Genomic DNA, 26,523 nt, shown 5'->3' with positions numbered 1-26,523 from the left:
CATTGGGGCTGGACATTGGGACAGTGGGAGCTGTCCCTGCCATGGCTGGGGGGCACTGGGGGGGATTTCAGCCCCTCAGCCCCAGCATTTGTGTGTGGGGAGGGCTGGAGAAGCCAAGGCTGGCATGGGGCAGTAAAACCACTGCAGTTTTCCAGAACTCCCTGGGTCTGTTTTCCCCCAGATTCCCGAGCAAGACGCGGCTTACGCTGAGGACAGTTTCTGTGTGGGAGAGGAGGAGGAGGAGGAGGAGGAGGAGGAGGAGGAGGAGGAGGAGGAGGAGGAGGCTGGCAGTGGCTGCAGCCAGGAGGAAGAAGTGGCTGTGAGTTTTGATGTGCTCGAGGCTTGCAGCAGGAGCCGGTACCTGACCCGGCGCAGGAAGAGGCTGAACCAGGCGGGGCTGGCAGGGAACGCTCCCGCCCCGCTGCAGAAGAAGAAACCATCCCGAATTATTGTCCTGAGCGACTCCAGCGAGGAGGAGACAGGAGCCAGCAGGGAAAAGCCCCTGGGGGCAGGGCAGGGCAAGGGGCAGCTCCCCCAGGCCCTGCCCTCAGCCCCCTCTGCCCAGCTCAGGAGCGGGGCTGGGGCAGCTCCTCAGCCTGGGAGACAGCACACGGAGAGGCTGCTGGGCTTGGAAGTGTCTGGGATGCTGGATCTTCCCCCAGAGCCTCCAGGCAGGAGCAGATCCGTCCCCCCAGCTGGCTCTGGCTGCAGGAACACGGATCTGCAGGCTGCTGGTGAGGTCAGTGCGCAGGGAAAGCAGGGAGCTTCCTTGTGGGAAAGAATTCCCATGCCAGGGCTCTTCTGAGGGCTGTGAGCAGCAGGAGTCAGGGAGTCCCGGAATTATGGAATGGTTTGGGTTGGAAGGGACCTTAAAGCCCATCCCTCTGCACCCCTGGCATGGGCAGACACCTTCCATAGACCAGCTTGCTCCAGCCTGACCTTGGACTCTTCCAGGGACCATCTCCCTTTCCTTTGCTGCTCGAAGCTTTGTACTCCCAGGGTAACCTGGAGTATTTTAGGGGTGAACAAATAAAAACAGGGATTAGATTCTCCCTTGGGTCTGACAGCCATGGAGGATCGTGGGTCTGTGTGGAACAGCAGCATCCACTCATCCTTTGGGTTTGTAGTTAGCAAATCCTGGTTTACTGTCTGAGTTCAGGGCTTTCAGCACCTCCCTGAGGTTGGGCTCCTGGTCTCTGTCCTTTCCAGGATCCAGGGTTTTAGTGAAAGCTGCTGCTTTTGTCATCCAGACTGTGGGATAATCAGCCCAGCTCAGTGGGGAGACTGACACAGGGATTAAAGTGCCAGTCTGAAAGTGCTGTTACTGCAGAACATCCTTTTGTTGGTTTGATGTAAAACCCCGTGATCTGTGATTGTCAGCGCTCACAGGTGTGCAGCTCTTTGAAGACCCACGGGAGCAGCTCAGACTCGGTGTGTCCTGCTGTCCCAAAGCCTTCCTCAGCCACAGCTCGGATCTCCCGTGCTCCTGGGGATCCCAGCCTGTCCCTGGCTGGGATTTCTGTTCCTGGGGATCCCAGCCTGTCCCTGGCTGGGATTTCTGTTCCTGGGGATCCCAGCCCGTCCCTGGCTGGGATTTCTGTTCCTGGGGATCCCAGCCCGTCCCTGGCTGGGATTTCTGTTCCTGGGGATCCCAGCCCATCCCTGGCTGGGATTTCTGTTCCTGGGGATCCCAGCCCCTCCCTGTGCATCCTGGCAGACAGCCGGGAGATCTGCTCGGGCCCGGAGGTGCTGTCGTGCCTGCGGGCCGTGCACGGGCTGCGGGTGCAGATCTGCTCCCTGGGCACCAGCGATTACATCGTCAGCAACCGCCTGGCCGTGGACAGGGTGTTCCAGTCGGAGCTGCAGAGCCCCGGGAACAGGAATAAACTCAGCCGGAGACTGCAGTGCCTGCAGGGCATCTTCCAGAGGATCTGTGTGATTGTGGAGACAGACAGGGTCAGGCCAGGTGGGTGCTGCCAGAGTGCCCTGATGGGACCCAGGGAATGGCTGCCAGTGCCAGAGGGCAGGGATGGGTGGGAGATAATTGGGAATTGGGAATTGCTGGCTGGGCTGGAATTGCCAGAGCAGCTGTGGCTGCCCCTGGATCCCTGGCAGTGCCCAAGGCCAGGCTGGACATTGGGGCTGGACATTGGGACAGTGGGAGGTGACCCTGACATGGCAGGGGGGGCACTGGGGGGGATTTGGGATCCCTCCCAACCCAAACCATTCTGGGATTCCATGTCAGGAACAAGCACAATTTTATCCATGCACAGATAATCCAAAAATCCAAACTCTGCAATGAAATGACTGCACTAGACAATAACAGGCTCTTGCTTTCCTGTACTTCCACTCCTCAGGAGAAACATCCCGGTTTTTCCAGAGGACTCAGTACTATGATGGAGTGCTCTCGGCCTTGGTCCAGGCTGGGATAAGGATCCTCTTCAGCTCCTGCCAGGAGGAAAGTGCAGCTCTGCTGAAGGACCTGGCTCTGCTGGAGCACAGGAAGGATGCTGCCATCCAGGTGCCAACCGAGCCGGAGGGGCACCGGCGGGACATCCTCAGCTTCTACCTGAGCATTCCCAACCTCAGCTACGGAGCTGCCCTCAACCTCTGCCACTCCTTCGGCTCCATCACCGCCGTGGCCAACAGGTAACGCCAGCACAGGGCCCAGCAGGGCCTCCGGGGCCCGGCCAGCAGCTCCTTCTCCTCCCCTGGAGCCAGGGAGAGCCTTCCTGCACCTTTCCTGCCGGGATCGCTGCCCGGGAAGAGCCTTTCCCACCCTCTCCCAGCAGCTTTCCTGTCCCATCTCAGCTCTTTACACATTCCAGTCTCTCCCGGCTGAGCAGCCCGGGGCACTGGCACGGGCTCTGCTTCCATCCCCTCTCCTGCTGCCCCACCCTCTCTTTCCCTCTGCCATTCCCTGTTTTCACTGCTCAGGTGTGCTGCCAGCCCTCGGGCACCTGTGCAGAGCTGACCGCAGCAGCTCCCGGTGCTGCCCCATCCCGGGCAGTGTGTCCCGGGCTCCCGGTGCCATCCCGGGCTCCTCCCGTTCCGTCTCTTGCAGCTCGGTGCCGGCGCTGGCGGCGGGAGCGCGGCTGAGCCGGGCCCAGGCCGAGGAGCTCCATCGGTTCCTGCACCACGACTTTGACCCGCAGCTGCTGCCGCAGCCGCTGCCCGCCAGGGGCAAGAGCTGAGCTCGCACTCCGGGCCCTGCACTGCACTTTACCCGCTCGGGATCGGATGTAAATGATGTAAATAAACAAACACTCGGCAAACCTCGTGCTGTGGGAGCTGCCCCGGCTCTGCCCCGGCTCTGCCCCGGCTCTGCCCCGGCTCTGCCCCGGCTCTGCCCCGGCTCTGCCCCGGCTCTGCCCCGGCTCTGCCCCGGCTCTGCCCCGTGTGTCCGCAGGGTCCCCGGGCCGGGGAGGGCGCGGCTCTGGGGGTGATCACCCCCGAATTCCTGTAAAATCCACAATAATGGCTCGAGTGCTTGGGCAAAGCTTTGGGGAAGGAGGGCGAGGGACCCGCCCGGAGCTCCTGCCGTCACCGCAGCACCGAGCCCGCGGTTCCAGGTTAAATCGGGAATTGCTCCGAGTTCCCGGGACAGGACAGGGCTCTGGGGGCCCCGTTCCCCGTTCCCCGCTGCCTCTCCCGGTGCGTCTGCCCGGGCTCAGGCGCCGGAGCCTTCCCCAGCCTCTGCTGCCATCAGCTGGAAAAGGATCGGGATGGGAATTCCTGCCCCTTCGGGCAGCAGCACTTCCCGGGAAAAGGCTGGGACAGGGAGAAAAAAACCCTGGAACAGGAGCTGTCCTGGGCAGCCGGGGCCAGCCCCACCTGCAGAGCTGCCCCAGCCCCGGAGAGCCCAGAGGAGCCACGGAGCTGCTCCAGGGCTGGAGCCAGGCTGGGAGAGCTGGGAATGCTCACCTGGAGAGGAGAAGGATCCAGGGAGAGCTGGGAATGCTCACCTGGAGAGGAGAAGGATCCAGGGAGAGCTGGGAATGCTCACCTGGAGAGGAGAAGGATCCAGGGAGAGCTGGGAATGCTCACCTGGAGAGGAGAAGGATCCAGGGAGAGCTGGGAATGCTCACCTGGAGAGGAGAAGGATCCAGGGAGAGCTGGGAATGCTCACCTGGAGAGGAGAAGGATCCAGGGAGAGCTCAGAGCCCCTTGCAGGGCCTGAAGGGGCTCCAGGAGAGCTGGAGAGGGACTGGGGACAAGGGATGGAGGGACAGGACACAGGGAATGGCTCCCAGTGCCAGAGGGCAGGGATGGATGGGAGATTGGGAATTGGGAATTGCTGGCTGGGCTGGAATTCCCAGAGCAGCCGTGGCTGCCCCTGGATCCCTGGCAGTGCCCAAGGCCAGGCTGGACATTGGGGCTGGACATTGGGACAGTGGGAGCTGTCCCTGCACAGCCAGGGCTGGGATGGGTGGGATTTGAGGTCCTTCCAACCCAAAGCATTCCATGATTCCAAACCAAGAGGATGAAGCCTTGCAGGCACCATTCCAAGCTGGACAGCTCCTGGATTCTGCTGCCCCACAACAACTCTGAATAATCTGTGAGTAAAAAACGCTTGTCTTTGTTTATTACATTACGGAAATGTAAAAATTCAAGCCCTCTCTAGAGTAAATTAAAAAGCAATTTCAGTTCCTTCCAGACTGCACCTGAATTTATTCCACAGCCATATCCCAGAAGATATTTTAGCTTAAAATGAAACACAGCTTGGCAGTCATCGGTCTCTATGTACATTTCTCCTCCCCAGGAGAAACGGGACATGGAGAGGAGGAGCCTGGAGAAGGAAGTGCCACTTTGTACACAGGGAAAAGCCAAGCACTGCTGGCAGGGTGGGAATGGGGTTAAAACACATAAAACCACGGCAGGGCAGCTTTTCCAAACTGAACTCATCATTCCAGCATTCCCTCCAAGAGGGCCAGGGACAGCAGAACCCCCGTGCTCTGAACAAGTGCTGAACAACACATCCACCAAATCCATCACATGGAAAAGTAGGAATCCTCCTGCTCCTCACTGGATGAGTCTCGAGTCTCAGCTGTGAAGAGTTTCCCCACCACCGCGGCCGCCGTCACTCCTGCAATAAACCAGGGGTCAGCAGGGGCTGGCCCAGTGGGGAATGGCAGCAGGGAAGGCTCAGAGAGCAAAGGGCTGATGGGACACAGCTCATGCTGATGGGGAAGGGAAGGGAAGGAGCTGGAAATGAGGAGAAGGAGCCAGGAATACTCACTCTTGGTTCTGCAGGAAGCCGGCGTCTCCAGCACAGCTCCGGCCTGACGGAGGGAAGGAAGGAAAGAGGTCAGGGTCCCCATTTCCCACAATTTCCACAACTGCTGTCCCTGAGACACAGGCACAAGCTGCTCCTGGGATCACAGGGTTTTGTGGAAAAGCCAAAGGAGCTGCAGAGCCTGGGAGAGCGGAGGAATCGATACCTAAATTCAGGGACTGGGACACAAGGTGACTTCTGGTCACTGCTGGGAGCTGGACTGGATGATCCCTGTGGGGCCCTTATGGGTACCCCAGGATATTCTATGGCTCTTTGGTTATTGTTCCTTTTCCCACTGCTCAGAAGAATTTAACAAGAACCTAAAGATCACAGAATTCCAAAGCTATTCCAAATCCTGACCAAAAGCAGTGGAGTTAATCCTGACAATAAAGGGCTCCCTCCTCACAAGGAACTTCTCTCCCCAGCAGCAGATACCAACCCCAGGGAGGGTTCCCGTTTTCCATGCCCTGCTCACAGGGGGCTGTGATCCCAGGACTGTCCCTGGCTCAGGTGGAAGTGGCAGAGTGCGAGGAAAGCAGCATTACCGACTTCTTCTTGACCTTGTCCCAGGTGCCTCTGCTGCCCCGAGAGTTCTTCTGCATGTGGAACATGTGCCGGTCGCAGTCTTTCCTGGGACACAGGGGAGCAGGGCTCAGCGGGGCTGCAACGCTGCCATGGCACCCTCTGGCTGCAGCCACACACCCCACACAGCTCCCACAGGGAATGAGCAGGGGGTCCTGCTTTTGGGCAAATTTGGGAGGGAACTTCCAAAGGGGTCCCTCTAGAATGCAGATTCAAGCAGCCCCTTCCCCAACTGGTTCAGGAAAAGATTTCCTTGGAGAAAAGTGGAAAACCAGGAGGAACTGCTGTTGGATAACTGAACACAGCAGCTGCCCTGGGAGCACAAGGAGGAGCTGGGCTGGGTCACGGGCTGCAAATCCCAGGGATCACACAAAGCCTCATTGCGTTCCCAGGGCCAGCCCATGTCCATCAGACTGGCTCTGATCCCCGCTGGCTCCAGTCACTCGGGCACAGCTGAAGCCCTGGGAGCTGAGCTCAGCACTGAAGGCTCTGCTGAGGCTGAAGCCCAAGCCAGGGCCACTCCCAGGGCTGGAGCAGGAGCTGCTGGTGCTGCCTTTGCTGCCCACACGGAGCTGAGCAGCTCCAGCAGCACACAGAAAGCTTTCCCCAAGCAAACCAAGGCTGCAGGAGGGGCTGGAAGGGAGCTGCTGTCCCAGCACCTTCCTCAGAGCAAAAAGGGATCTTGGGGCACTGCCAAGGCTCAAAGAGGGCTGCTGGAGGAGCTCCTACCTGTTGATGGGGGCCAGCATTCCCGGGCTGATGTGCTCACACTGCGGGGTTTTCACAGGGGAGAAGAGGCCTGAGGCGGGGGTGAGCGGGAACTCGGAAAGGGTGAAAGCCTCGGTGTCCTCGTCGTGGCTCCCTCGCAGCACTGGCAGCTGCAGAGCCACCCCAGAGCATCAGTCACCCGAGCCTGGAGTGCCTCTCCCCCTCTCAGCAGTCCCTGCATTCCTCCCTGCCCTGGATCCAACTCCCCCTGGCCCTGCTGAGGCACAGCCCCAGAGCTGGACACAGCCCCAGCCCCAGAGCTGGACACAGCCCCAGAACTGGACACAGCCCCAGAACTGGACACAGCCCCAGAACTGGACACAGCCCCAGAGCTGGACACAGCCCCAGCCCCAGAACTGGACACAGCCCCAGAGCTGGACACAGCCCCAGAACTGGACACAGCCCCAGAGCTGGACACAGCCCCAGCCCCAGAGCTGGACACAGCCCCAGCCCCAGAACTGGACACAGCCCCAGAGCTGGACACAGCCCCAGAGCTGGACACAGCCCCAGAACTGGACACAGCCCCAGAACTGGACACAGCCCCAGAACTGGACACAGCCCCATACCCAGAGCTGGACATGACCCCACACCTCCACCTTGCTCCAAGTGTCTCCAGACCCTGCCCAGCACTTGGCTGAGGGGTTTTGGTGCTGCCACACCCTCAGAAAATCCATTCTGGTTACAATGGCAAGCCCCAGGCTGCCCAGCACTGCTCAGGACAGTTGCTCAGGGAGTGCTGTCACCATTCAGAGGCTCCTCCCACCCTGTCCAACCTTCTCACTGCCACCAGCCAGCAGCACGTGAAGGGAAGAAGCCTCTTCCCACAGATTCCCAGGACTTCAGTGGTGGAACTGGAGCAGTCCCACAGGTTTACCTGGACCCTCCTGCTCTGGAAGGGCGTTGTGGTGAAGACGTCGTCGTGGTTGTCCTTGGGCAGCTGCTCCAGGAACTCCCTCATCTGCTGCTTCCTTTTGAGGGTGCCCACCTTGGCAGTGATCACTGCCTCCTTCTTATCTGCAGGATCTAAACAGGAATTGTCTGAGACAGCAGCTATGGGGTTAAAATTCACTGCCTGCCATCAGTGCCACAGCCAAGTCCCTCCTCTGGTGAAATCTCTTACAGCTTCTTTAGGATCCTGGTGAGTTCTCAGACAATTTTTGCTTTCCAGAGCAGTTTCCCCAGGCCATCCTCTGGGGAGGTCACAGCAAAGCCCCCATAGCCACTGCAGGCTCAGTGTGACAGGGGTGTGCTCAGTGTGACACGGCTGTGCTCAGTGTGACAGGGGTGTGCTCAGTGTGACACAGCTGTGCTCAGTGTGACAGAGCTGTGCTCAGTGTGACACAGCTGTGCTCACTGTGACAGGGGTGTGCTCACTGTGACACAGCTGTGCTCAGTGTGACAGAGCTGTGCTCAGTGTGACAGGGCTGTGCTCAGTGTGACAGGGGTGTGCTCAGTGTGACAGAGCTGTGCTCAGTGTGACAGGGGTGTGCTCAGTGTGACAGAGCTGTGCTCAGTGTGACACAGCTGTGCTCACTGTGACAGGGCTGTGCTCAGTGTGACAGGGCTGTGCTCAGTGTGACAATGCCGTGCTCAGTGTGACACAGCTGTGCTCAGTGTGACAGAGCTGTGCTCACTGTGACACAGCTGTGCTCACTGTGACAGGGCTGTGCTCACTGTGACAGAGCTGTGCTCAGTGTGACAATGCCATGCTCAGTGTGACACAGCTGTGCTCAGTGTGACACGGCTGTGCTCAGTGTGACACAGCTGTGCTCAGTGTGACAGAGCTGTGCTCAGTGTGACAGGGCTGTGCTCAGTGTGACAGGGCTGTGCTCAGTGTGACACAGCTGTGCTCAGTGTGACAGGGCCATGCTCAGTGTGACAGAGCTGTGCTCAGTGTGACAGGGCTGTGCTCAGTGTGACAGGGCTGTGCTCAGTGTGACACAGCTGTGCTCAGTGTGACAGGGCCATGCTCAGTGTGACAGGGCTGTGCTCAGTGTGACAGGGCTGTGCTCAGTGTGACAGGGCTGTGCTCAGTGTGACAGAGCTGTGCTCAGTGTGACAGGGCTGTGCTCAGTGTGACAGAGCTGTGCTCAGTGTGACAGGGCCGTGCTCAGTGTGACAGAGCTGTGCTCAGTGTGACACAGCTGTGCTCAGTGTGACAGGGCTGTGCTCAGTGTGACAGGGCCGTGCTCAGTGTGACAGAGCTGTGCTCAGTGTGACAGGGGTGTGCTCAGTGTGACACAGCTGTGCTCAGTGTGACAGGGCCGTGCTCAGTGTGACAGGGGTGTGCTCAGTGTGACAGAGCTGTGCTCAGTGTGACAGGGCTGTGCTCAGTGTGACAGGGCTGTGCTCAGTGTGACAGGGCCATGCTCACTGTGACAGAGCTGTGCTCAGTGTGACATGGCTGTGCTCAGTGTGACAGGGCTGTGCTCAGTGTGACAGGGCCATGCTCACTGTGACAGAGCTGTGCTCAGTGTGACATGGCTGTGCTCACTTGTGACAGAGCTGTGCTCAGTGTGACAGGGCTGTGCTCAGTGTGACAGAGCTGTGCTCAGTGTGACAGGGCCGTGCTCAGTGTGACAGGGCCGTGCTCAGTGTGACACAGCTGTGCTCAGTGTGACAGGGCCGTGCTCAGTGTGACACGGCTGTGCTCAGTGTGACAGAGCTGTGCTCACTTGTGACAGGGCTGTGCTCAGTGTGACACGGCTGTGCTCAGTGTGACAGGGCTGTGCTCAGTGTGACAGGGCCGTCCGTGCTCAGTGTGACAGGGCCGTGCTCAGTGTGACAGAGCTGTGCTCAGTGTGACAGGGCCGTGCTCAGTGTGACACAGCTGTGCTCACTTGTGACAGAGCTGTGCTCACTTGTGACAGAGCTGTGCTCACTTGTGACAGGGCTGTGCTCAGTGTGACATGGCTGTGCTCAGTGTGACATGGCTGTGCTCAGTGTGACAGGGCCGTGCTCAGTGTGACAGGGCCGTGCTCAGTGTGACAGGGCCGTGCTCAGTGTGACACAGCTGTGCTCAGTGTGACAGGGCTGTGCTCAGTGTGACAGGGCCATGCTCACTGTGACAGGGCTGTGCTCAGTGTGACAGGGCTGTGCTCAGTGTGACATGGCTGTGCTCAGTGTGACAGGGCTGTGCTCAGTGTGACAATGCCATGCTCACATGTTCCTTGCAGAGAGCCAGGCCACAGCTGCAGCCCCATGGCAGGAGCAGCAAGGCTCAGACCAAGTCTCTGCTGCTCAGACACTTTGAGTGAAGCCAGGCTCAGGGAATGCTCAGCTCCACCTGTACCCCTGGCAAAGCTCAATGCAGCCCAGCCCCAGATGGAGCTGCAGTGTGGGGATGGCAAACACCAGAGAATGGGAATGGGCTGTGCTGACTCCACTCTGCCAAAATCCCTCAGGAAGGAGCTCCTGACCTGCTGGGCCTCCAGGAGCCCCTCAGGATGTCAAGAGCTCTTTACATTGAGGGGTCAAGGCCAGTGAAAGTCTTCCCCTCATGCCAAAAGCTGGAAAATTCTACAAAGAGCCCTTCTCATCACCTCAGTCATTCATGACATGCTCCAACCTGCACACCAAAAGGTGACCTGGCTCACTGGCACACCCTGATGTGCTCTTGTGGATTTATCCCATGGAACCAGAATTGGTGAGGCTGGAAAAGCCCCCAGAGCCCTCGAGTCCAGCCCTTCCCCAGCACTGCCCAGGCCACCACTGACCCCTGTCCCCATGTGCCACAAGCACAGGGCCTTAAATCCCTCCAGGGCTGGGCACTGCAAACCTCCCTGGGCACTGCCAAGGCCTGAGCGCCCTTTCCATGGGGAAATTCCTGCTGCTGTCCCCCCTGAGCCTCCCCTGGCCCAGCCTGAGGCCGTTCCCTCTCCTCCTGTCCCTGTTCCCTGGCAGCAGAGCCCGACCCCCCCGGCTGTCCCCTCCTGCCAGGGACTTGTGCAGAGCCACAAGGGCCCCCTGAGCCTCCTTTGCTCCAGGCTCAGCCCCTTCCCAGCTCCCTCAGCAATTCTCCAGCCCCTTCCCAGCTCCCTCAGCAATTCTCCAGCCCCTTCCCAGCTCCCTCAGCAATTCTCCAGCCCCTTCCCAGCTCCCTCAGCAATTCTCCAGCCCCTTCCCAGCTCCCTCAGCAATTCTCCAGCCCCTTCCCAGCTCCCTTCCCTGCCCTGGACACGCTCCAGCCCCTCAGTGTCTGAATCCAAATCATTTCCCAACCCCACAACTCCCAGAAACAAGACGCCGGTACCTTTCTGCTTCGATTTTCCCGACGTGTTTTTCTTGTGCTGCTGTTTGGAGCCCTTCCCCTGCTGCTCCTCCAGGTATTTCCCCTGGCACTCCTGGGCCGAGCGGGACCCCACAGCCACGGCCACGTTCCGCCAGAAGCCGCTCCTGTGCTTCGGGAATGCCGCAATGGCCCTGCCAGGACAGCACGGGCACAGCGTCACCCGTGGGGCACAGCCCTGGAACCTGCCTGGGACGGGCCTGGGCCGTGGAATGGGCTGGAGGGAATCTCTTGCTGCCCAGATTTGCTGTGGCTGCCCCTGGATCCCTGGCAGTGCCCAAGGCCAGGCTGGACATTGGGGCTGGAGCAGCCTGGGACAGTGGGAGCTGTCCCTGCCAGGGCAGGGCTGGGAGGGGTGGGATTTAAGGTCTGTGAGATTTAAGATTTAAACCCCTCAGGGATCCTGTGGTGTCTTCAGAACAGGCAAATTTATTTAAACACCTTCCACTGACAGATGTGTCCCAAGATAAATTTCCTGCTCACTTGCATAGGTCCCTCAGATCTGAGCTCCTGCTCATCTAAAAGAGCTAAACCCAGACATGGCCATTTTTCACTCCAAGTGTCTATTAAATAGTTTAATTAAATGGATGATGGATTAATTAAACAGTCTTGCAGTTAAGCTCCCCATACCAAACCTGCTCACAGAAACCTGTCATGTTTAACTTGTTACTGCAATCCTGGCAGGGAACCTGCTCCCTCTCACCTGTGGCCTTCACCACATTGTACTGATGTTTCACTTGTGAAGAAAATTAATAGGGAATAATAATTCTAATTATTATTAGGGAATAAAAATAGGGAATTAAATATGGAATATTTCTAATAGGGAATTAAAACAAAAGAAAGGAAAACAAAGGAGACCTGGGAAATCAGGAATCTGAAAATGCCCAATCCAGACCATTCAACCCCTCCCGATTTCCTGAGGGAAACTTTTCCTCTGAACACAGAGAGAGCCCTTACCTGTGAAGCTTCTGCAATTCCTTCTCAGACCAACCATCAGCTTCTCTTGGAAAAAGTTCCAGAGGTTTCTGCCCCTTTGGCCTCTCGTGCTCTCTCAGATTGCCTGCTGAAGTCCTGGCCCTGGTGGAGACTCCATTGCTTGTTTCCATCTGGGATGCTCTGGCATTCCCGTCCCTTCCGTGCAGTTCCTCCTTCCCGCTTTTGGGCTCGGTGTTGGAATCGAGCAAGCCCCGGGGAGGGCTGATCCTGCCCTGTGCCCTCCTGGTCCGAGCAGGCAGGAGGGAAGCACTGGACTCAGAGGATGTTTTCCCCTCAGAAGAGAGCTCAGCCTCCTCGCTGGACTCGGGCCCACTCAGCCTCACCAGCACTTTCTGGGAGGGCTTTCCTGTCCTTTGGCCACAGGACTTGTCTGCATTATCCTGGGAACTTCTGGAGCCAGAGGAAGGTTTCCAGCTTCGAGATTCTGGTTTTATTATAGTTTTCTTCTTCCTCTTGATCAGCAGTGGGGTGTCCTCGCTGGACTGCTCCCCCTCATCCTCTGAGGGCTCCTGGCTGAGGACAATGCTCTCCTTTCCCGGGAGGCGCTGCCTGGCTGACCTGAGGGAGTTCCTGTAGCCCTGCTCGTACATGCTCAGCCCTGCAGAGCCTGCTGCTCCCTGCGCCTCTGGGGCTGTCCTGCTGGGCTTGCTCTGCTCCGTGCTGTTTAAGGAATTCCCCCTGGCAGGGAGCTGGGATTTGGTTCTCGTGACCCTGATGCCAGGCTCATCCTCCTCCTCGTCCGAAGGGAAGCGCCTGCCGTCCCTGCTGCGGGCAGACCTGGAGTCCCCTCTGGAAGTGGCTCCTCTCTCGCTGCTTTTCCCTGGAAGAGGCGGTGCCAGAGCCCGTCAGGGGGTGCAGGGTGGGTCCTGCTGTGCTTGCAGCACAGGGATCTGCACCCCCTGCCAGAGCTTTACCTGCCAAACTACAAACTCAGAGCTGCTCTCAGGGGCTCTCCGAAACTCTACTGACTGAGCAGGCACATCCCCCAAGCTCTGCTCGTGCTCCAGAGAGCTTTTCTGCAGGAAACATTGCAGCTGCTTTAAGAGAGAAACTTCTGCTTTATATGGCACATTCTTCTCAGGTTACTATCACCTCCCAGATTCTACTGCAACCAAATTTTTATTAAAAACTCTGTTAATAGATTTATTTTTTTTTTTTGCCAACATTTCATTTCTTTCATCCACATTAAAAAGCAAAGCCAGGCCCCCAGGTCACTGGATTGGTGAACTCTAAAAAGTCCAAATCCCTTCATTTCAATTTCCAGAATGAAATCCCTGTGTTCCTCTTATGCAATTAACAAAGTGATTTACAAACAAAGTTCTTGTTTGGAGCTGTGAAGCTCCACACAAATGCTACTCTGCTGATTTTTCAAAGAAAAAGCAGCTGATCATTAAAATATTTGAATAATTTCTTTGCATTAAAAGACCCAACCCTACTGCTCCAGCACCCACTCACAATCCCACTGATTCCATCAGAACTTGGAAATAGAAAAAAAAAATCAGTTTTTACCTTTACTTTGGCTTTTTGGCATTTCCTCTGTTGTCTTCCTGTCTTCCTTTGGTTTATTCTTCTTGGAGATGAAACTGGTCTTTCTTTTTAATTTTTCACTACTAAGCATCTTCAAAATAAAACAATTGGCTCTAAAATTAATTCAATCTCCTTTTCTCCAGGCTGAGCCCCTTTCCCAGCTCCCTCAGCTGCTCCTGGGGCTCCAGGCCCTTCCCAGCCCTGTTCCCTTCCCTGGAAATGCTCCAACCCCTCAAAGTCTCCCTTGCAGTGAAAGGCCCAGAACTGACCCCAGGATCTGAGGTGGGACCTCACCAAATTCCTGTCTGCTACAATTATCTTAAAAAAACCCCCAGTTTTTTCCCCAGAAACAATTCCCCATTATGTCAGATTTAGAGGCCACAATTATCTGGCAATATGGACATAAGACTATTTTTTGGTGTGTTTTCTAATATTTTGATCACGTTTCCAAGATTCCCTCCTCTTCAGGTGTGTCTGCACCTGTTCTGTTCCCCTGCCCAAGTTTAATGATTCTAATTAAGTCACATTTCAGAGGATCTTACCAGGCTCAGATAATCCACCCCTCCATTTTCTATGGTGACATTCAGGTTCTGATCCACAAACTCCCTCTGCCCACACCAGAAGTTCAGGGGGGGTTTGACAAGGCGCCCGCTGCGAGTGTAGACCTTGCTCGAGTCATTCCTGGAGCTGTGATCTGGTGTTATGACTGCAAGGGGAAAAAAAGCCCAAACAAAGAAGAGTTTTGTCCCAAATATTTCATAGAAAATTCAGTTTTTCAGATTTCACAAGCAGAGGAACAATGCTGTGTTTAAACCAGACTACAAGGGAATTGTAAAACATACCCAAAGTTGTTCTTTTCAAAGCATTGTGATAGAAATAACAGGACTGAAGTAAGAATCTTCACAAATTATAAAATTTACTGTGGAGAATGCTTTACTTTTATTTTGTTTAGAATGTTGTAAATACTGTGAAAGTCATTTGAGGAAGGAGAATGATAAAGAAAAGCTCTCACATGGAACAGCTGCTCAGTGAGACAAATGAGAGTGAAAAATAAATGGGAGCAATGAGAGGAAAAGGTAAAAGCTTTTATAGTGCTAGCAAGGAGATCTGATTCCAGCAGTAACAAACTGCACAGAGGGGTTTGGGAAAGGCCCACTGGACAAAGACCCCAGAAAAAGTCTGAGTTAAACCCCAAAGCTGTCAGTGCCCGTGGCAAGGCAGGGACTGCACTCGAAGGCTGAGCCAAACCAGGGGGCCTTTACAGCTTTACAGCCATTTCCTGGGAACACAACCAACATGATAAACCCTTCCACAGCCCACTCCAGCCACCTCCAGGTGTCTTTTCCAAAGGAAAGGATTGATAAAAAATACTCACAGATGTTCTCATCATTCCCTGGTGATACCTCATAGGTGGAGTTCCTCAGCGTGGCTTTCCTTGACGCCCTTGCTGAGCCTCCTGCAGTTTCCAGCACATCAGTTCCCCCCACAGAGCCATTCTCCTCATTTTCTTCCACACCACTATCTTGAATTCTTTCTTTCCTGATGGTTTGGAGTTAGAGACAAGAAACAGCAACCACTGAGGAAGCTGTTTGTTACCAAACAGTGAAGGTGTGAAGCCCTGGAGGGCAGGAGCCCGGTGGCCCAGAGCAGCAGAGTGGCTTCATTCCCACATCTAAAACATTTCACACTCCTCTGGTGTAATATCCTTGAAAAGCAAAGTCTCCATGAACACTTAGAACCCTGCAATGAAAGAGAATCTCCAAAGACATTACCTCCTCCTTCCCTCCAGAAGCTCCTTCACGTACTCCTTCCACCTTCGGGAGAAGCCGTAGGTGAATTTCTTGATGAAGCGGTAGGGGAACCCTGCGGGGAGCACAGGGGGCATCAGCAGCAGCTCAGCAGGGCTGGCACTCCCTCGGGGGACACAAGAACCCCCTGCAGCCTCTTCAACCCAAACATCACAGCAACTGACCCAGACAATTCTGTCCACCACACTCCTGTCACTCTTAGGCCTAGGAAACCTCTGCAGCACTAGAGCCACTCTGCTCACAAGCCTTATGCTGCTACTTTTCCTTCTCAGAATATTAAATTAGAAACAAATGTAAGTTCTTAGCAAAGGAAGCAATAAAATTTTCAAGTCAGAGAGCAGCCAGATCAGGTGTCGATCAGCAGGGAGCCCAGTGCTGCAAGGGAGAAGGAAACACTGAAGCCACAGACACATCTTTGGGCCTGAAAGAGCCAACAGTGAAGGTGTGTTGGGTAAAAAATGGTGTGGCACACCTGGGGCACACCTGTGTTAGGGGAAGTGATGCTGAGGGAATGGCTGGAGCTGGAATGGGGGTGGGGGCTCAGGCTGGAGATCAGGGAAGGCTCTTCCCCCAGAGGGTGGAATGAGCTCTGGAAAAGCTCCCCAGGGAATGGGCACGGCCCCGAGGCTGCCGGAGCTCCAGGAGCGTTTGGGCAGCGCTGCCAGGGATGCCCAGGCTGGGATTGTTGGGGGGTCTGGGCAGGGCCAGGGGCTGGGATGATCCCTGGGGGTCCCTCCAGCTCAGGATATTCCATGATTCCAAGTATTTATCCCACCTATGCCACAGAGTATCTTTGCGTCCTCAGAGCTGCCTGTGACAAGCAGCTCATTCCCAGCAAACGTGCCAGCGGAGCACACCTATTTCCATCTGTGTGGAAATCCCATTTCCCTACATATCCCACATGCTCCAAAGCAAGCTGAAAGAGTCTGTAATTTGTAAGGCATTCAGAATCAGCAGCTCACCTTCCTTCCTCATGACAGCTGAGTCTATCTTGCCCTGCAGCAGGTAGACAGTGCCCGAGGAGGTCCTCACCTGGTTGTGGCTGACGCGCTCCGTGATGGCGCTGCTGTGCCACAGCAGCTGCCTCATGTCCCTGGCAAAAGACACAGCAGCAACCACAGGAATCACTTCCAGAAGGGATTCCAGTCTGGAATGCTGACGCTCCATCAGGGAGAGGGGGCGATCCCTATTTTCTGAAGGACTCAGGCGCTGGCAGGATGTGCTCTGGGTTTTCCTCTCTCAGCCTGGCACTGGGGCAGGGACAAACTGAACGTGTCACTGTTGTTGGTGTCACTCACGGGACATCAGCTGGGCTGAAGGCAGCTCAGTACAGCAGCCCAGCTTGGACAGGGCTTGGAGCAGCCTGGGACAGTGGGAGGGGTCCCTGCCCACGGCAGGGGTGGTGCTGGACGGGCTTTAAGGCCCCTCCCAACCCAAACTGCCCAGAGCTATCTGATATTTATTTCTCTGAAGCTTTCTGGTTATGGTAGCACAGCACTCTGAAATGATTTCAGCAGCAGTTCCCTGGGTGCTGGCTCTCCCCCTCCTGCCCACACAAAGGAACTTCTCTTCCTTGATAAAGCAGTTTAGGCTCTGCACCACTACCTGGTGTTTGGTGTCCATGCTTTACCTTGCAATTAAATAACAAACTGGTTCTTACTTCCTTTTCCCTTCCACACAGATTTCCTTGTCTCCAGTCAGCACTTTGATCCTCCAGCTGCTCAGGCAGATGCTTTTCTGTTCCAGAAAACAAACAAATAAATAAATAAATTAGAAGTATTTATTGCCATCCAGATCCAATAACAAAAACAGCTCTTTCAGCACCTTCTAAGCTACAAATCTGCAATACTAGAGGATATCTGACCCTTGGCTCAGTCCTAAAGGTAACTTGGTTTAATTCAGGAAACACAACAAACACTCTTGGCCACGGTGAGGGAGAACAGAACAAGTGCCTTGCAATCCCAGATTCCCCAGAGAACAAACCCAAGTCTTGGGCAGGTGTGGTTGTGCCAGGCTCCCAGGGAGCCCCAGGGATGGAGCACTGCTCTCCTAGGATTTATTCAGAAAGGGAAGAATGCTGCAGGCTGCCCGCTGCTCTCCTAGGAGAAGATTCTGTTCCAGTTAAATTGAATGGGAATCTGGATGTTCCACAGGAAAGCCAAGCCTTTCCCCTCCCCATCAGCAGGGCACATTCCTGGATGGATTCATGCCCAGCTGGGAAAAGTCTCTCCTCCCTGGACCTGAGCAGGCAGGCAGGACCTGGCAGGGCCATGATCACACCACGGCAGGTGTACACTAAACCAAAAGTGCTTCTTTTAGACAAAAAACCCCAAAGCCTGAACATTCATCATCTTGGAGTATGAAAAAAAAGGAACCCTTTGCATGGGAAAATTTACTGATAAAACCTATTTTATTCTCTTCTGAGTGTTCCTTGCTTTTGACAAGAAAAAGAATAACTTTGAGCTATCAGCCCAGAGGAATTTCTCATTTTCCCTAAAGGATTTTTTATTTTCTCCCACCTCTTTGTGTGCTTTGCCAGCTGGTTGATCAGTAGCAGATTTATCCAAAGGGACCTTGGGGTCTTCTGCCTGCTTCTGCTTCCTTGGAATGTGGACTGGAGAGGAGAGCATGATGCTACAGAACTGCTGGGACGGCTTGTCAGGATCGGTCTCTGGTGCCTTTTCCACTGCTGGAGCAGCTGTTTTTTTACTGGGCTGCAGCTCTCTCCTGTCTTCATGAAGCTCTGCACGTTTTTCTTCTCCATTTCCCCGCCTTCCTTTTACCCAATCCCCGCTTCCCCAAGGGGTGGAGTTTACTTGCACAGGAGTAGCCAGTACACTTTGAGATATTTCTTCATCAGCATCAGTTTCTACAGCTTCCACAAGGAAAACATCCACATCATCATTCCCAGAGTCCACATCCTCTGCAGGCTCGTTCCCTGGCTGCTCAGCACAAGCAGGCTGGACAAAAGGATTCTCTGCAGTTGTGGAAAGAGGAATATTCTGCTGGGTTTGGGTTAAAGGTGGTGTAGCTGTCCATTTAAAGGAAAAAAACAAAACAAAACAAAACCCAAAGAAATTAGGGATATTTAAGCACAGGAGCAAGGCTGCCTGGGGTGAGGGGGAGCCCCCTGCCAGGAGGGACTTCGAGCCCTGTGGATGTGGCACTTGGGGACATGGGGCAATGCTGGGGGAACAAGTGATGGTCTCAGGGCTTTCCCAAGCTCAGCAATCCCATGGTTCTCTGGCTGGAGGAGCTTTGTGCTCTCCAGAGCAACCCCAGTACCTTTGTGCTGCTGCTGCAGCTGGCACTTCACCCTCAGGAAGAACTTCTGGGGGGTTTCCAGCATGGGAGGCTCTGCAGGGAGCACTGCCAGGGGCTCCATCCTGGGAGCCTGGGGCCAAACTGGCTCTGCAAAATAACCAGACAAAAAAAAAACCAAAACCATCTTTCAATTTGGGGAAGAAAAACATTTTCATTGGGAGTAAGCAATATGATTTTTTTTATATATGTTTTATTTAAAAAACCTCCCAAGAATCCCAGAAAGGTTTGGGTGAGAAGGGACCTTAAATCCCATCCTAGCCCTGCCATGGCAGGGACAGCTCCCACTGTCCCAGGCTGCTCCAGCCCCAATGTCCAGCCTGGCCTTGGGCACTGCCAGGGATCCAGGGACAGCCACAGCAAATCTGGGAATTCCAGCCCAGCCCCTCCCCACCCTCCCAGCCAGGAATTTATTCCTAATATCCCATCTAAACTCCTATTTTGTCAAATCACTCCAGCTCCCACGAACATCTCTTCCCAAGCTTCTTTAGCACCAGACCCTGGTGGAGGCCCCAGGATTCTCTCCTGAAGCACAGGGATCCCTGCAGGAACAGGGAGGGGGGATCAGGGACAGCACCACTGCAGTAACAGATTGTACAAATCCTGCATGAGGAATGCTGGAAGGGAACTGAATTCCTGAAAATTGAGGGTTCCAGGTGTCACCCCCACAGGGCTGGTGCCAGTGTTTTTTACACCCACCAAGGTGCTCTGGCTGCTGTTTCCAGATCCTGAAAGAGCCATGAGTGGGACAAAGAGGGAAAACGTTCACACCTGAGACAGTTCTCCAAGAGAAGCTGTGGAACAATCATTGCTTCCAAATTATGCCCAGGCTCTGGACTGATGGGTGCTGGTGTCAAGGAGCTTTGTCCTCTCCATGGGCCTTCCAAGCAAGAAGGATTAAGGCAATTGGCTGCAGCTGAGAGCTCTTTCCTATCAACAGGTGACTCCAGAGTGTCCCAAAATAACCGCTTGGGAAAAGGAACTATTAATAATTCCTATCATTTGGGATTGTGGAATGGTACAAAGAAAGAACTAAAAGGCTTAGGAGAATGTGTGAAAATCAGGGACGTCACTTACTGCAGTACAAGACGCCTGAAAGTTCCATGAACTAAACTCAGATTTACATCCCTGTGCTTTTTATTCCAGCTATTCTGAAGGCAAACAAACCATTCTCACAGAGTCACCGAAGGTCCGCGGAACTCACCTGGTCTCGGCTGGGCGCTGCCCCCCGTCCAGGCTATGCCGGGCCAGTGCTGCCCGGCCGCGGGGCTCAGGATCACATCGGTGCCGACCCTGCGTCGCTGCTCCGCCCGCGCCTTCATCCGCTGGAAGATCTTGGCCGGTGACTCCTGCCCGGGCGGCCCCGGAGCGCGGCGCTTCTGCGGCCGCTCGCCGATGGGCCCGGGCCGGCTGTCGGGGCCAGCCCGGAGGATCGGGCACTGCTCGCCGATGGGCCCGGGCCGGCTGTCGGGGCCAGCCCGGAGGATCGGGCACTGCTCGCCGATGGGCCCGGACCGGGTGCCGGGGCCAGCCCGGAGGATCGGGCACTGCTCGCCGATGGGCCCGGGCCGGGTGCCGGGGCCAGCCCGGAGGATCGGGCCCGCGAGCTGCGGGCCCGGCACACTGCTCCCCGCAGCCGCGACGGTGCCCTGGCCCCGCAGGAGCTGCTTCAGCGGGGTGAGCGTCCCCGCGGGGATGCTGTTGAGGGACACCGAGCGGAGCGGCGGCTCTCCCGCGGCAGGGCGGCGGCTGGGGGTCGTGATGATGTCGCAGGCTCCCCCGCAGCAGCCGCGGGCGGGTCCCGGTCCCCTCATGGCTGCGGATCAGCCCCGCCGCTCCGGCGGCGCTCCCGGGCCGGCCCCGCTCCCCTCACGGCGCCCCGCGCGCAGATTCGAGCGCAGCCCCCGCGCGCGCTGATTGGCGGAAGAGAGCGCAACTGCTGGCCGAGACCATCGCGCGCGGGTGAGGGGGGTGTCAAGAAACAGAGCCGTTGCCGGGCGGCGTTGTGGCAGACCGCAGCAGGCCGCGGCTACGCCCGAGCTCCCCTCTCCTCGGCGTAGTGGTTCGGCCCGCCCGTGGGCGGGATCCGCGGCCGTTGGCGCTGAGGCAGGAGGGGCGAGGCGGGGCCGGAGCGGGCTGAGGCGGGACCGGGGCGGGCTAAGGCGGGACCGGGGCGGGCTAAGGCGGGACCGGGGCGGGCTGAAGCGGAGCCGGGCTGAGGCAGGGCCGGGGCGGGATGAGGCGAGACCGGGGCGGGCTGAAGCGGAGCCGGGCTGAGGCGGGACCGGGGCGGGATGAGGCGAGACCGGGGCGGGGCTGAGGCGGGACCGGGGAGGGCTGAGGCGAGACCGGGGTGGGCCAGGGAAGGGCTCCGCCGGAAAGGCTGGAGCTCATAAAGAGCCCTGGGAGCTCCAGGGGCCTGCCCAGGGGCTTACTGCGGCCTTGGGCAGGCGGGCGTGAGGAGCCCGGGCCGAGGCAGAGCCCGGGCCAAGGCGGCAGAGCCCGGCTGCCCCAGCCCCGAGCGCGGCCGGACGGGCTCGAAGGAGCCGCCGCAGGTGAACAATGAGAGCTGTGAGGGGCTGAACACGGCTGAGCGGTGTCCTGGCCGGAGTGAGTGTGCGGGGCTGTGAAAAGCGCCATAAATGCACGCTATTAACTGATAAATAGCGGATTTAGTTGGAGTTCTGGCGGCCCGGCAGGCTCTGGTCTGTCCTGGCTGGAAGATTCTGTAGTAGGGGTTCATAGTTCAGGTGGGAAACAGGGGAAGTTACTTGTACAATGCATAAAAAATAAACAATAAATTGCAATCGTAGGTGTACCCAGCAGCCTGGCTCTCCGTGCTAACAAGCAGCCGCAGTGGGATCAGGTGTGTCTGATTCCTAAATTAGGCCCAGCAGGTGGGTTAGAAACTCAGCTCTGGGTCAGGAATGACTTCAGTGTGTGCCTGTTAATAATAAACAGCTGCGTTAAAAAACAAGTTGTTATTTCGGGTTCCTGTTTGCTACCTCGCAGGTTGTTACAGTAATGAAAGACTTTGGATTCATTACAGGAGATGCATGTGCTAATTAGGAGCCCAGTTAATAGGGCAGACTGGGAGCTGTGCTTGCTGCTTCCCAGATTTCCAAAACCTCAGGAGAAGGAACACAGGGATGCAGTGTGAGCATCAGAGGCAGGTGAGTGCCAGGGGAGGGGGCCATGAGCTGCTCAGAAAACAGAAGCAGGCTCTGGATTTCTGTCCTTAACTCCTGTGCTGGTCCTGCTGGAGCCTTCCAGGGAAGGAATGGGGCTGGCAGATTCCTTCCTGTGTCTGAAACAGGGAAGGAGAACATGGGAAAGTTACAACAGGGATAACAAGGATCTGCTGTGTTCAGGTGTTACATCAGTTCAAGGTCTCATTGTGGTTTCTGATGTAGTGACTTCATACAGATGGCACAGCTTCATTTGGTTTATTTGTCCTTAAAAACCACAAAAAACCCCACTCAAGCCATAATTTACTCCTTATATTTAATTACATCTTAGTGTTCCCATAGTTTCTTAACTCCTCAGCTGCTCAGCTTTTGCCTAAATCATCAAAAGCAAAGAAAATTCGTTCTGCTCTGCTCCAGTTACTTGCAGAAGCCACCATTGTGCTTCCTTTCAGGAACAAAATAGAATCCCCAGGAAGTCGAGGGGAAATTCCTTCTTTCCAGGAACAAATGTGTGTGTGAAATTTGTGGGTGTAATTTGGGGAGCTGTGGAATTCATGGAAGTTTTGTTAGAATTCCTAGGATTTGTTAGCATGGCTGAGCAGGTCCCATCTTGTTTGTGTTACCAGATGCCATTGGAGCTTCCCAAATGGAATCCCAGAATGGTTTGGGTGGGAAGGGACCTTAAATCCCATTTCCAGCCTTGCCATGTCAGGGACAGCTCCCACTGTCCCAGGCTGCTCCAGCCCCAATGTCCAGCCTGGCCTTGGGCACTGCCAGGGATCCAGGGGCAGCCACAGCTGCTCTGGCAATTCCAGCCCAGCCAGCAATTCCCAATTCCCAACATCCTGCCTAAATTTCCTCTCTGGCAGAAATACTCTCTTTTAATAAGTAGCATTTATTGAATCATTTTTAAGCTTGTTTGCTGTTTGTTCCACAAAGGAAGAGATCAGGTCCATTACTCAGAGAAGAAAGACTAACCCAGAGTGGGAAAAGCTGTTGAGGATAAAAGAGTTAATTTGATTTTTGTTGAGTGTGGTTGGCCCAGCAACTGTGGGTGGCTCTGGGGCAGAGCAGGTGCACCTGGAGACAATAAATGCAAATTTAGCTCAAGGCCTCTAAAGTGACTTCTCAGCCTCATCAGCTGCTTGTGCTGTGGGTTTAAAAGGAGAAAAGTGGATTTTATTTGGATTTATCCACGTGGATATCAGCAGTTACTGGAAAGGCCTTAAATCAATTAATTGCATGTCTGGAAGCAAAACACTAATGCTTCTTTTGTTTGGGGCAGCTGGAAGAAAATACTTGTATTTCATATATTTATACATATACAGGCTTGGTTTATTAGTGGCTTTGAAATGCAGAAATACAGAATAATCTTCATTAAACCTAAGGAAACCTTTTCCTGCTGCAAATTCCTGCTGGATTTTATTGTATCTTGGACTGACAGAACACCCCACACTGCACTTGGGGTGTTTTATTCATATTTCTTCTTTTCCTCCTCTGGTTCAGGATTATTTCTGTTTTCAGCCGTGCTTTAGGGATAGCAGAAAAATAATGAAGAAAACAATGAATAATGAGCGGCTGTGCCCGGGCTGGGGTTCCCCTTGTGAAGGAACATTTCTGCATCCCGAGAGAAGCTGCCCAGCATTCCAGAGGGAAGGAAAAGCTCGGAGGTGCGGTGGGAGAGGAGCGCTGTCCCCAGCAGGTGGCAGGAGCCGCCTTCCCGCACGCTCCGTGCCGCTGTCCATGGTTACCCACGGCAGCCCGGGATGCTCGGGAACAGGAGCGGGAAGGGACGGTGTGGGGCACAGGTGAGCCGAGCATTCCCTCGATGATTCCCTGGGAAAGCTGTGGCTGCTCCCCTGCTCGCGGATCCCGCACCACAGGAGCGTTTTGGCTGGGTTTTACTGCCACGTGGGGCACAGAAATGACTTTGCCAGGGACAGGAGCCAGGGAGCAGCTGGAGCTGGGCCAGGGATGGGGTCAGGCTGGAGATCAGGGAAGGCTCTTCCCCCAGAGGGTGGAATGAGCTCTGGAAAAGCTCCCCAGGGAATGGGCACGGCCCCGAGGCTGCCGGAGCTCCAGGAGCGTTTGGGCAGCGCTGCCAGGGATGCCCAGGCTGGGATTGTTGGGGGGTCTGGGATGATCCCTGGGGGTCCCAGCTCAGGATATTCTGGGGTTCTGTGAGTGATTTCTGATTTGAAAAGGAACCAGCCCCAGCTCTTAGGCAGCTGTTCTGGTGGCTGTCACCTCAGTGAGAAAACTCTGCCTTCCTTCCCTCCTACCTGGAGTGGTTTTGCTTTCTGAGTTTCCAGCTGGAGTGAGGAGCACCTTCCTTAGGAGCTTGTACCCCGAGGGCTCCTGAGCACTGCCCTCAGTCCTGCCCCACACTTGTCATAACCTGAGCTCATTTTTATCTCACCTCTTATTTCCTGGAGTGAATTCCTTAACATTCCCTGCAGTGCTTGGCTGCTGCTTTCTTGTTTCAGTGTCCACACACTCCTGGTTCCTTTACCCCACTGATTCTCTCCTTTCCCAGAGCAATCCCAGCCTGTCCCAGCTGGAAGCACTGAGCCAGGCACTGCTTCTGGACCAGTTTCTCCCAGATTTTGGGATTTGGAGCTGTGCCTGCACAGGAGCAGGAGGTATTCCCTGTCCTCCTGGGGAGCATCTTCCCCTGCATTGCCTCAGAATGAGAATTTCCAGTTTGGTTATTAATTACAATTCTGGCTTGGGATATTTCTGTGGGGCATTCAGGTATAGTTTTTCTAATCACCATCCTGGTAATTAATCTGCCAGCCAAGCTCCCTCATTAGCAGGCTGCCTCGTGTTGGTCTGTCCCATTAAACCTTCTGGAGCTTTTGGGGGCTGCTCACAAGTTTTCTGAAAGTTGTCTGTGATAAGCTCAGGTTGTGGTCAGTTAATAATCTTATTTAAATGGTGATTGAATGAAAATATTTAGTTACTATCACCAAAAATGAATATTCCCCTCAGCATCTTTACAAGCACAAAAGATAAATATTTGTTTTACCATTCTCTAAGAGTTACTGTATTGATTCCCAATAACAGATTCAAGCTATTACAATAATTTCCTGTTATTCTTTTAAAACATCCTTGTTGTCCTTTCCCTTATTAGTAAAGTTGCATTTTTACTCATCTCTGTAACTTTTCTTTTGAGTGTTTTTGCGAAGTGATCCCTCTGATCTCCATTGGTTGCAAGGCTGATTTTTTAAAACACAGATTTTTTTATGCCTGTTATTAATACACAGCACATTGTGATGATGGAGAGTCCTGGTTTGGGCTGGGACAGAGTTCAATTCCTTCCCAGGAGCTGGGATAGTGATTTGGGTTCAGGATGAGGATAATGAGTGAGGAGCTGGGGTTAAACCACCAGAGGCTGACATTATTTCCCTGCAAGGTGAGATGTTCTCCCAGTGCCGAGATTTGGCAAGAAGTCATGCAGAAGTAACAAAGGAAATAAAAAACTCCTCTGGCTCATAACTCAGGCTGTTTTAAAGAGGATTCTTTCTCTGGTGGTCATTTCCCAGCAGTGAAATTGCAGTGTTTCCATTCATGGAAGAGAAATCACCTCAGAAATAACAAATAGATCAAACTCGTGCATCTGAGCAAGCCCTGAGCTAAAATGGTGTAAAATGGGACAGTGCTTAAGGCAGAGCCCTCTGCTTTTCCTGTCTGGATTTTCTTCACCAAGGCCTAAGCCACTGCTGGAAAGACTCCCTGTGTGAGTCCCTGCTAACTGGAAATGGGAAAACAAAGTTCCTGTCTGTTCTTTAGAGCAAGAGCTGGTAATTTCATTCTCTCCTGGAGTGTTACTCCAGTGGTGATGAGATTTAGCCTAATCTGCATTAATGCTGCCTTTTAGCATCGGTTTAGGAAGGAGCCCAAAACCCCACCTGGAGCCTCCACAGGGCTGTTCTGGAACAGGCACAGAGCTGGAGATCCATCCTTTATAGGGAATAATAAATGTTAATGCACTCCTTAGCATTTCAATGTCATGATTAAATATTCCAGAGCCTTATTAATTGAATATTTTATATTCCTGCAAATGGCCTTGATCCTCACAATGGCATACTAATTCCAAGGGAAAGGAGAGGGAACACGTTCAGATTCCTGCAAGAATTCCCTGCAAACAAGGCTTTTAAACTGGCTGCATGGAAGGGTTCTTGGGCACAGAGGGTTACTGTGCATGAAGCAGGGACGTGAGGCAACGTGGATGTGTTTGGGGTTTGGATTTATGGGGTTCCAGAGGCACGAGGGTGCTCTGCTGTTTGCAAGGAGAAACTCAGTAATGGATTATCCCAAACTGTGTAGGTCTCAGTCACCAACTCATCGGGGACACCAAGGTGGTGATTCTGGCCTGGAGAGGTGAACCTTTCCCTTCCTGTTGGAATTTAAGGAAATTCCAGACTTCTCCTCCCCTAAAGTCACAAAGAGTGGGAAGGTTTGACAAGGTCCCAAAGGGAATTCGTGATCTGTTCAGGACTTGAGGAGGAGCAGCTGAGGGAGCTGGGAAGGGGCTGGAGAATTGCTGAGGGAGCTGGGAAGGGGCTGGAGAATTGCTGAGGGAGCTGGGAAGGGGCTGGAGAATTGCTGAGGGAGCTGGGAAGGGGCTGGAGAATTGCTGAGGGAGCTGGGAAGGGGCTGGAGAATTGCTGAGGGAGCTGGGAAGGGGCTGAGCCTGGAGCAAAGGAGGCTCAGGGGGCCCTTGTGGCTCTGCACAAGTCCCTGGCAGGAGGGGACAGCCGGGGGGGT

General features: G+C 54.7%; 2 protein-coding genes and 1 long non-coding RNA gene across 5 annotated transcripts in view; 2 read left to right on the top strand and 1 right to left on the bottom strand.

Moving 5' to 3' along the window:
* FANCM (FA complementation group M) overlaps nucleotides 1-3,809 on the top strand; it is a 57,055-nt gene extending 53,246 nt beyond the window's left edge. Inside the window, exons 20-23 of one of the 3 annotated variants that reach the window (XM_088058100.1) lie at nucleotides 182-739; nucleotides 1,381-1,966; nucleotides 2,358-2,649; nucleotides 3,065-3,809. In XM_088058100.1, the coding sequence (XP_087914226.1) occupies nucleotides 182-739; nucleotides 1,381-1,966; nucleotides 2,358-2,649; nucleotides 3,065-3,194 (1,566 nt within the window). In that variant the 3' untranslated portion in view covers nucleotides 3,195-3,809. The other 2 variants (XM_088058101.1, XM_088058102.1) reach the window with 2 other exon arrangements.
* A 750-nt stretch (nucleotides 3,810-4,559) lies between these two features.
* MIS18BP1 (MIS18 binding protein 1) lies at nucleotides 4,560-20,379 on the bottom strand. Its single transcript, XM_014257456.2, has 16 exons — nucleotides 19,770-20,379; nucleotides 18,530-18,655; nucleotides 17,764-18,221; nucleotides 16,905-16,981; nucleotides 16,207-16,337; nucleotides 15,209-15,299; nucleotides 14,812-14,975; nucleotides 13,979-14,142; nucleotides 13,419-13,527; nucleotides 11,871-12,729; nucleotides 10,878-11,047; nucleotides 7,500-7,648; nucleotides 6,587-6,735; nucleotides 5,821-5,905; nucleotides 5,240-5,282; nucleotides 4,560-5,086 (listed from the first exon to the last, which is right to left on the bottom strand). The coding sequence occupies exons 1-16, from the start codon at nucleotides 20,377-20,379 to the stop codon at nucleotides 4,992-4,994; spliced, it is 3,480 nt and encodes a 1,159-aa protein (XP_014112931.2). The 3' UTR covers nucleotides 4,560-4,991.
* Nucleotides 20,380-21,002: 623 nt separating this feature from the next.
* Nucleotides 21,003-24,747, top strand: LOC148184060 (uncharacterized). The gene is made up of 3 exons (XR_015772976.1): nucleotides 21,003-21,120; nucleotides 21,615-21,738; nucleotides 23,278-24,747. It is a non-coding gene; the product is annotated as an uncharacterized LOC148184060 (long non-coding RNA).
* Nucleotides 24,748-26,523: the final 1,776 nt, after the last annotated feature.

This window comes from Pseudopodoces humilis, chromosome 7, assembly GCF_049639895.1.
Source record: "Pseudopodoces humilis isolate 2021_Gansu_Grassland_sample_001 chromosome 7, ASM4963989v1, whole genome shotgun sequence".
Taxonomy (NCBI): Eukaryota; Metazoa; Chordata; class Aves; order Passeriformes; family Paridae; genus Pseudopodoces; species Pseudopodoces humilis.
The sequence above is the reverse complement of the archived record's forward strand: the minus strand, read 5'-3'. Positions and strand labels throughout refer to the sequence as shown.

Excerpts from the sequence above, each read along its gene's own strand:
- MIS18BP1 (XM_014257456.2), bottom strand. The coding sequence starts at position 20,379 with ATGAGGGGACCGGGACCCGCCCGCGGCTGCTGCGGGGGAGCCTGCGAC. Across the intron at positions 14,143-14,811 it reads AGGGAATGATGAGAACATCT|TCATAACACCAGATCACAGC; the intron begins GTGAGTATTTTT and ends TTCCCCTTGCAG. Across the intron at positions 5,087-5,239 it reads GGCTTCCTGCAGAACCAAGA|GAGTGACGGCGGCCGCGGTG; the intron begins GTGAGTATTCCT and ends GGTTTATTGCAG.